This window comes from Arctopsyche grandis, chromosome 9 (assembly GCF_051622035.1).
Source record: "Arctopsyche grandis isolate Sample6627 chromosome 9, ASM5162203v2, whole genome shotgun sequence".
Classification (NCBI taxonomy): domain Eukaryota; kingdom Metazoa; phylum Arthropoda; class Insecta; order Trichoptera; family Hydropsychidae; genus Arctopsyche; species Arctopsyche grandis.
Window position 1 is genome coordinate 7460803 of NC_135363.1, and position 9909 is coordinate 7470711.

At 36.5% G+C, this 9909-nt stretch overlaps 2 protein-coding genes across 2 annotated transcripts; one reads left to right on the plus strand and one right to left on the minus strand.

Moving 5' to 3' along the window:
* Positions 1 to 310: 310 nt before the first annotated feature.
* On the minus strand, positions 311 to 9224 carry LOC143917249 (glutamate receptor ionotropic, kainate 2). The gene is made up of 19 exons (XM_077438734.1): positions 9167 to 9224; positions 7633 to 7767; positions 7393 to 7554; positions 7072 to 7323; positions 6831 to 6997; positions 6701 to 6754; positions 6459 to 6623; positions 6237 to 6383; positions 5381 to 5593; positions 5114 to 5317; positions 4937 to 5041; positions 4737 to 4873; positions 4545 to 4665; positions 3868 to 4065; positions 3598 to 3798; positions 3331 to 3520; positions 2627 to 2754; positions 448 to 564; positions 311 to 370 (listed from the first exon to the last, which is right to left on the minus strand). Exons 1-19 carry the CDS (start codon positions 9222 to 9224, stop codon positions 311 to 313), a joined length of 2814 nt encoding a protein of 937 aa, XP_077294860.1.
* Positions 1888 to 2526, plus strand: LOC143916297 (uncharacterized). Its single transcript, XM_077437322.1, has 2 exons — positions 1888 to 1974; positions 2054 to 2526. Exons 1-2 carry the CDS (start codon positions 1918 to 1920, stop codon positions 2336 to 2338), a joined length of 342 nt encoding a protein of 113 aa, XP_077293448.1. The 5' UTR covers positions 1888 to 1917; the 3' UTR covers positions 2339 to 2526.
* Positions 9225 to 9909: the final 685 nt, after the last annotated feature.

Consider the following 9909-nt stretch of genomic DNA (forward strand, 5'->3'; position numbering starts at 1 on the left):
TTAAAGACTGTGATAATTTTGTTCGACGACGTGCTAAGCACACATTATCATCAAAAAATTTCTTGGCCTAGGTATAAGATACTGATTTTCTAATTGTTTCCGCCCCACCCTGCACATGTACGAGTATGTGGATGAGACACAGTCATTGAACGTTCAGTTGGGATTAGATTGCGCATTGAGAGGACCCGTGAATGTGAGATCACGCGGCCAAGCGAGCTGGCGGCGGCCGTTCGGCGACGAAGTAGGAGAGGGGTGCACGCTGACTGCGATTGCTGGTCGGCGAGGAGACACAGGGGGAATGGGCGCGCCGCTAGGAGCACCGCAGCTCTTTCAGCGGCAGCGCGCACTCTCCGCTGCCGTACGTCAACTCCTGAAACACAAAAACAATCAAAAATCAATCCCCACACAGGACTCAATACTCGATTTGTATTGTTTTGAATTTGTTACCCCGTTGTAATGCGCTGAGGGGACGTATGTGGCGGGAGCGGCACACCGAGCGCAGTGCCGTCTCAGTGCTGGCCGCTGACGAGCACCTCCACCGCAGCGCACGGCGAATCTCAATTCCTGATTCAAAACATATATCATGTCAGCAGTGGTATGTGATCTTTAGATATTAAGAACTCTATAGTAAGATGTTTTAAAAGCCAGTATGAAATCTTGTAGGTTTCCAATAATCTCCGGAAACCTGATGTTTTTCAAAATATCTATGTATATACTAGTGGTTTTACCCGGCTTCGCTCGGTATTTATAATATAAACCGTTTAAACATGGTTAATCTTATAGTAAACATTCATTTGGTTTTTATTAAATTTATTAGAATCGAAAAAAAATAATATTTAATGACAGCCAATCAGAAATGAATGTTTTTTTTATTTATTTATAAGTGAACCGGAACTGAAATAGGTGAAAGTAAGAAGAGGTTAGTAAAAATAATCCTGATCCGGAACTGAAAAATGAAACGGGATCCGAAATTGAAAGAGGAATCCGGATCCGGAACTAAAAAGGAAACGGGATCAGGAACTGAAAAATGAAACGGGATCCGAAACTGAAAGAGGAATCCGGATCCGGAACTAAAAAGGAAACGGGATCCGGAACTGGAAAAAGAATCCGGAACTGAAAAATGAATCTGTATCCGAAAATGAAAAAGGAATCGGAATCCGGAACTGAAAAAGGAATATGGATCCGGAACTGGAAAAATATTCAGGATCCGGAAATGAGAAAGGAATCTGGATCTGGAACTGAAATAGTAGTCAGGATACGGAACTGAAAAATTAAACGGGATATGAAACTGAAAGAGGAATCCGGATCCGGAACTGAAAAAGGAAACGGGACCCGGAATTGAAAAAGAAATCCAGAACTGAAAAATGAATCTGTATCCGGAAAGGAAAAAGGAATCGGGATCCGGAACTGAAAAAGGAATCTGGATCCGGAACTGAAAAGGTAGTCGGGATACGGAACTGAAAAAAGAATCCGGATCTGGAAGTGAAAAATGAACACAGAACCGGAACTGAAAAAGGAATCCGGAACTGGGAATAAAAAGGAATCCGGAAACGGAACCGAAACCGAAAATGGAATCGATATCGTCGTCATAGAAAATTTGTTTTTTTCGATAACGTCACGGATTCTACCACCCAAATCTTACAAACTTACAAAGTCTCTTTCGAAATTATATATTAAGAAGATGCAGAGTAAACAATAAAACATTAAAAGATTAACAGAAGTTAATAAAAACACATAAAAAATAATATTATGATTTTATCACACACGTTCTTGGATTAACGTGCGTGAGTTCATTGATTTTGCTGATAATGCATTTTGACAGTATCTAGAAAATTGGCATATAAAAGAGCATCACACTACCACTGCATTCATTCTGTCAACACATTGTAATTCGAATACAAGTAGAAACACAGCAAAATGGCAAACTTCAGAAACATCGGCCTGGCCGTTGCCTGCTTCGTGCTTGCTGTTCAGGTAAATTAAATACAAATTATATCAAATGTAATGCTTTTCTATGTAAAATATACATTGTTACAATAACATTCTATTTTAGTACTCGGAGGCATCGAATATTTTACATCTAACTCCCGAATCCTCACCTGGACACTTGAGTTATTCTCCAGTTCAAACTTTCCAACCCCAATCCGTTCAACCGATCCCTGCACAATCGTACTACCTAATAGGATCAGCTGCTCCAAACTTCCAATATCCTGTAATCCAGAATCCTCAAACTCCATGCCCACCAGAACGAACTCCGATGCAATCTCAAATGGTCCAACGACCAATTCCACAAATGTATTCCAAACCATCGATCCTTGACTCCATTTTGAAATTCTAAATATAAAGTTGTCCTTTACCACTTTATACTTACCATTTTCCGATCTTTCTTGCTAATCTCAAGTTATTTAGCGTCTTGAGAGTCTCCAATTTGGTTATAAAATGCTGCAAAAATTTCTCCATAGATATCACTGTGGATGTTTGTATGATTTTGCATTGTATAAAATGCTTATATGTATATTATATTGATTGATTGACTGTATTTATCTGTTTAAAGTGTACTCGTCGCTTTGGAGCGGTCTGTAAAGGCGAGTGTTCGTGTTCTATGAAATAAAATAATATAAAATACCTGTCCCATTTCACTGCACAGCGATTGCCGACCCTGAGCGGCGTTCTTTTTGGAATTCCAGCAGAATTCCAAAATGGCGACCAAAATAGCCAATGCCAAGCCACATAGCAAAACGACAAACACTCCACCTACAAATTAAAAAGTATTTAAAGGGTATAAAGTAATTCATCTAGGACTCAAATTTCATCAATTCTAAATTGTAGAATTTGTTTGCGTGTGGAACTGAAGATGAAGTGCACCTTTTTCGTTCCAGGACTAAATATAGCCACAAAGTAGTGCACTGGTAGAGCTATTTCCTATCAATAGAGGTCGTGGGTTCAAGTCTCGACCAAATACACTGCTGGCAAGGTCTTGTGATTATTAAAACACAAATTGACCGTCTGCTGTTAGAATTTTCCGATTATTTTAATTTAATTGTTGTGATGGATCCACTATATCGGTATCCTCCTCCTCAGTTAATCTCAAATTCGAATTATAAGCATCTCAAATCTTATAAACGCTACCTACATAATATATTTCTCTATTGTATTATATATACATTTGTACTATTGTAAATTTGAAAAATTACTAGTACTATATTGCAAACAATAGTGAAAGGCTTTCACAATTCCAAATGTAAAAAAAAAAACAGTAGAAATCTTAGATGTTTTGTTTTACATTAATCGATAGCAGAATACTTAGCTCAAATCTGTACAAACACTAACCAATATTTTGAACTCCTAACGCATTAGCTTTTGAATCTTTCGTCTTATCCTCCCGATTGCACACATCTCCGGTGTTCTTCCACCACTTGTCGTACAATATTTGTACGACACCCTTCTCTTGCAAATGCAATATGGCTAGAGATATCTTATCCCTCCAAGGACTACCCTTACCAGTGGCGATACCGTATCCCTGAAAGCAATTCATAAAATCAATATCAACTCTAACGAGATCCAAACAAACAATTGATACATCAGCATAATAGCAACCTTCGAATCTAAAAGTCCTCCGACTTGAGTGAGATTGCAATCCCTTTGCACTCTATGATCTAACATAGTCGACTCCATGAGGAAAGCATAACCTCCTCCCAACACTCTTTTCACACCGTCTTCATATGTAGAAACAAACACTGACGGCTTATGCGATTCCATATACCTCCACATTTGTTTGTAAATGTCAATTTTTGAATCCTAAAATTCAAAATTATATATGAAATAAAGTTCAAGTTTAAGTTTAACCACGTCAAAGTATGTACATACCCTGAAAAAACTCATGGTGCTTCCGCCGTTTAATGTGCCGTATTGTATCACCGATTGACCAGCTAGATCAGCAACAGTTTCTATCGGTGCCACAGTTCTTTCGACTGTGAGGAAAGCAGCTAAGTTTGCAGTGTAAGATGAAATTATGATGAGTGTGAAGAACCACCATATACCACCTACTATTCTTGTTGAAGTCGCCTAAAATATGTTTTTATTAATATCATATCAAAATAATTTATATTATAGGTGTACATAAAGAATTTGAATGAAAAACGCGTCCTATATCGCTGACTACTGAACTCGGACTCCTCCTCAAAGAAGTATGGAACGCTGTATGCTCAGCATAACGAGGAAAGACAGGAGCCGGAACATGTGGGTAAGAAGTATGACAAGGGTAATGGACATAGTGGATAGAGTAAAGAGATTGAAATGCCAATGGGCAGGCCACGTGGCTAGAATGGATGAAAAGTGGACAAAAGAAGTGCTTGAATGGTACCCGAGAGAATGCAAAAGGGTAAAAAGAAGACCGCAGGGAAGATTAGTAGACGAAATTAGGAAAATGTGTGGGGTAAGATGGATAAGAGTTGCGCAAAACAGAGACGAGTGGAAGCATGTTGGAGAGGCTTTCATCCAGCAGAGGATGGTGAATGTCAGATGATGGTGATATAGAATTTTACCTTAGGATTAAGTCCAGAGCCTTGGCGTAGAAAAGTTCCAGTAATAAACCAAAAGGAGTTTGACACTGAAAACTGATTAGTTACTAGTCTGGATTCTCTGGCGCATGGATGAGGGTTGGACCTATAAAAAAAAAGCAATGTCTTAGTAATAAACTTTAAAATGAATGATGAAAATGAATATTTAATGCCTACCATTCGTAGGGGGAAAATCTTGCCATGACGAAAAGCGTAAAAGATACTAAAACGTATGCGGCCAGTACATAGAGCCAAATTTCTACGGCTAAGGGATTCAAAAAGCTAAATAATCTCGTTGGTTGGGACGTAGGAACCTAAAATTTAAAATAATTAACAATGTTTATTTAAATACTAATATTTTAAATAAAAAATAATACCTTGAATAATATTCCAATGCCTAAATTCATAAAGGGTTTTGTGAAATCGATGACGGTTTCTCGGGCATAATTGATAGTCATCGATGCAACAGCCAAATCTGCTTTCTGTATACAAAACACGAAATGTTTTCCATTTGTTTAACTGGTATTTATATATCATTCCGACAATGATCATACCTTATCAGCTAATTCCTTAACGATACCGTTCCACTGATTCGTCTCCGGGTCGAAAACTCCATACATATTATCGGGCACTAGTTTTAAAGTGTACGCAAATCCAACACGAGCTGCTATCCTTCTGAGTAAATCAATGCAAAATCCTTCGAAACGATCGTTGCCCTGCAGGTTCCAACCTTCTTTAACCATCACATAGGGCTTCTCCTGTAAAGCATCAATTTAACCATAAAAAATCCATTCAAATATTCAAATCAACCAAAAAAACACCAATATTACTTCTCTCGTGACGACTACTAAAGTGACGTTTGGAAATGATTCACGTCTGAACGCAAACGGATCAGTCAACTCCAAACCGCTTCCAGGAGTCCAAGTACCGGCCGTCTCCAAAGCGGACCCCCGCAACCGTAAAAGCTGAAGCCTAAATCCAGTTCTACGACCTTCCGTGAATTCAATCGGACCAGTGACTCCATGAGCACTTACCTAATAATATTTAGTAAATAAAACATATCAAAATCTCTTATACAAAGTGGGATATAGACGATTAGACATACCCTCAAAATGAACCTTTTAATATATAATATATTCAATAACTAAATTATGTCATACTATATAATTTGGTTTTATTTATATAACCAACAGAATACACTAGTGGTTAGCATATAATGCTTTGAACAGAGTGGTCACGGGTTCAAATCCCACTGTTTTCTGCTGGCCAGACCTTGGAATTGTGACTCCAGGTCGATCGTTTCCTATCAGAGTTTGCCAATTTATCTGATTTTCATTGAAACGATTCCAAAAAATTGGCATCCTTACCAATTTTCTCGCAAAATCTCGAGTTTTCAGCAATCTCGAATTTCGCTGAATTTTATAAAATGCTGCAAATTTACAAATTTTACCATAGATGTCTCTGTGGATATTAAATGATATTTGATATAATACTAATAATATTTATATCAAATGTACAATGTTTCTGGCCAGGAAGACGCGTTGGGATTACCTGTTAGGCCTTCCTGGTATAAATTAAAGAAAAAAATAAAAAAAAACTAACATTTAAATTAAGATGTTCATTTTCAAGATACGAATCGTTTAATTGTTTTTCCTCAAACAATAAAACGATACATACCGAACTGATGTAATTGTACAGGGTAAGTCCATCATCCCATGGAGCTGATGTTTCACAAGATAAATTGGCTGGTCTAAGTGGTGATTGAAGAGCTGCAAGTCCCAAAGTCAATACACGTACTGCATCGTAGATAAGTGCCGGTGTTGTCTAAATATAATGTACAACTTTAATATGTATCTGCATTAAAAATGAAAGAGTTTAACAAACCAAAACACAAATAACCTCAATGGTGCCATTTTTTGAAAGAATATTCGAACCCATCGGATGAAACGTTTGCATCTGTTGAAGAATTTCTTTTACACGATCACTATCCAAGTCTACGAGTCGCCAACCGCTCATATTGACTTTGTTGAAATAAAAGTCTTCCAAGTCAAACAGCTCCATATCCTTAAAAAAAAAATATATATATAAGCTAATTAATACATTTCATCATATTGTATTTACCTGTATTGAATTAAACTCACAAAAGACGCAAACAGATAATGATAACGGTGACTATTCATCTGCAATTGAAGTATCTAAAAATAAAAATTTAATACAATATATGACAAATTTTTTTTTGTAGTGCAAGACATCGATACAAATAATACTAACAGCTCTAAAAAGATTCTGAATGTATACTGGATTTGTATCGATGATTATATTGGTGATCTTTTTCGCTTTGATCTCACTGAGTATGGGTCTGTACGAGGTCGGTCCTTCACATCTACGTATATACAATTCAGTTCCTAATCGACTCAAAGCTTGAAATCTAAACACATCTAAAAACATAATTCAAATATATATATAAAGGTGTTCAATTCATAATATCTATCATTTTAATAATCACACTAACCATTGCCAACGTCTTCATATAAGATGGCAACCCGAGTCCAGTTTAAATACGTCATGAAATCAATGAAAGCTTTATCTAATAAAGATTGACTTGGATGCAGATTTATAGAAAACTCTCTAGGCTCCAAGTGATCTGGAGATGCTTCCATGTGCGGAACATCCATGGCTTCGCATAATCCTTGCACCGTGCTGCCGATATTTTGTTCTTGGGGCCCGAAGAGTGCCAACACGCCAGACTCTATCTGGTTGCAAGCTGTAAACAATACAAATGGAATAATAAGCAAAATGATGACACAAACAAATGATTAATTAGTATTAGTACCTTTTTTAGTGGCTCTGAACGAGTCTTTTTTCGGTACATACTGAATATCATATACGAGTGTGCTTTGGGGCAGAAGAGCACGGTCCTTATTTATCCTATAGACTGCATATTTAAAAGCCAATTCGGCACTACAACCTTTCATATCTTCGGAGAATATGGCACCTGTTAAATTCAATGTTGGTTTAATTCAATTCATAGCCGGATAGTATGATATATTTTGATATTTGAGAAGACAGTGACCAATTTTTATAACAGGAGGCAGGGCAGTGATGAAAATTGTGTGCACCAACAATATCCAACAGGGGATGGCGGTGTGCATCCTAGCATCGGCAGGCAGACCATCGCCTGCTATCGTGTAAACCCTCACCGGAAGTTCTGAAAGTTAAATTACATTTTTAATCATGAGTATGAATCATATATGCTTACTAACAGTTTAATTTATTTAGAACAGCAAGTAACATAGTGTTACTATGAAATCTTACTACCTCATATACATATATGTAAATATATTGAAGCAGCGAAATGCAAGGCGATGCGTGGTATATCCTCAATATACCCAATATTTAATCGCCACAGTTCTTTATCAACTCAAAATAAAATAAAATTATATCGCGCACTCATATTACCATTATTAACCTACTAGTGTTGTGCCCGATGAAATATCATTGTATGGATGTTGGCATATTAATATATATTATAGTTGTTTTCAGATTAGTATATATGGGTGGGTTATAAATAATTTTTATGGATTTAATTTGTATTATTTGGAGCTTGAAAAGGTTAATATTGGCGTTATTCCATACAGGTGCAGCATCATATATATAATATCGCTATTCTGTGTGTCTGTCTGAGATAACGCTCGCCATACTATAATAGTTTCGATTCTACATACTTATGTACATCACAGCTAAACCATAAACCGGTAAATATTATATACTGTTTGTTACACATGTTTCCTCTAGGCAAATTTACGGCGTTAAGTCTCCGAGCATTTACCGCCATCTATTGAAAATTTATTTAATTACTTAATTTTTCTATTAGTGTTTTATATTGTTTACATGTAGGTAGGTAGGTAGTTTTTACCATTTTTTTTAAATTAAATATAAATATTAAATTAAATATATTTAAAAGATATTTGAAAAAAATTCAAAGGCGTGCGGATCGAACACAGAACTAACACATTTCTTTTAATTTTTTTATTTAATAACTTAATATACCATAACCCATGCGATGATATTTCATCGGGCACAACACTAGTCACTAATAACCATACTAACACACTTGTGAAGAGTCTCGGTGATTACAACAAAATGTCTATACCCTTCAGGTATAAACACAGATTACCTAAACACAATTTGCTTTAGATCGTCGACTTTAGAGAGTGTTTAGTTAATATTATGTATAAGATGTATTATGAGCATGTATAAGAATTGTAAATAGGATTTTGAGCTCTTATTCCTGTTATACTGTACATTAACATTAGAATAATATAATACCACAATTACTAACAAAAATAAAATTAAATTGTAAAATAGAAAATAATCAGTAGATCAGTAGCTATTAAAATAGATATAAGATGTATTGTGAACATAAATTAGTAATAATAAAAGGCATATAAAATAAAAATCAAATGTATATGTAGCTAGCAATAATAAAAAGCATAATATTTTTAAAAAATTCACAAAACAAACAAATTCACATCACTATAAATACACCCCCCCCCCCCCTCTTATTTTTCTATGAGATGAAAAACTTATTCTAACCATTTTCATACGGAAAAATTCAGCACTATAAATACATCCCACTTGTGCCATACAATTTTCATACATCATGTTGACCAAACTTATACGGCTGAACCCAGCGAGCGGGTGATATAGTGGGTGGTGTCAATGTAATAAATCGGGCATTATAAATTCTCGCCGATTGACTGGTGGGATTTGAGGCACGCCACTGTCTAAACTTATACAACGGAGCGATGTCAAGTGGAATAGGCCGTGGCCGTAGACGTGGTCGTAGAACTCACCATTGTCAAGCGAGGGTTGGTTTTAGGGCGGGGGTGGCCGTCGGTGTGCGGGGTGGGGTAGAGGCCGCTCGGGGGGGCTCATCTGCGGGGGCGGGTGCTCTTCAGACGGTCGTTCTGTTGGAATTCGTTTGCAAACAAGCGGGGGATTTCCCGGGGAAACGTGGAAGGGCGGCCGCTACGGCCTACGAGCTACGGACTACGGGGTGTAATCAAATAGGAGTGGGATATGACGGCCATAAACTCTCGATATATTTGTACAACATGTATCCATATCCTCCTCTCTTTTGATTAGAATTGTTATTCCCGGGGCTGTGATTTTCTTTAATGCTATTTTATTTTATTTTATTTTAAAAAATCAATACCACAGAGACTTGACAGGTTGCCCCAAAGCGTCAATGTGATTTTAATACAAATAATAAAAATCATAAAAATTACAAAAAAAACACCATAAAAAAAATAATAAAAATCATAAATAAAAAAAAACATAAGAAAAT

Bases quoted from the DNA above. Each gene is read 5' to 3' on its own strand.
- LOC143916297 (XM_077437322.1), top strand. From the start codon at position 1,918: ATGGCAAACTTCAGAAACATCGGCCTGGCCGTTGCCTGCTTCGTGCTT. The intron at 1,975-2,053 runs GTAAATTAAATA...ATTCTATTTTAG, and splicing joins GCTTCGTGCTTGCTGTTCAG to TACTCGGAGGCATCGAATAT.
- LOC143917249 (XM_077438734.1), bottom strand. From the start codon at position 9,224: ATGATGTATGAAAATTGTATGGCACAAGTGGGATGTATTTATAGTGCT. The intron at 4,874-4,936 runs GTATTATTTTTT...TTTAAATTTTAG, and splicing joins GCATTGGAATATTATTCAAG to GTTCCTACGTCCCAACCAAC. The intron at 4,666-4,736 runs GTAGGCATTAAA...TTTTTTTTATAG, and splicing joins AGATTTTCCCCCTACGAATG to GTCCAACCCTCATCCATGCG.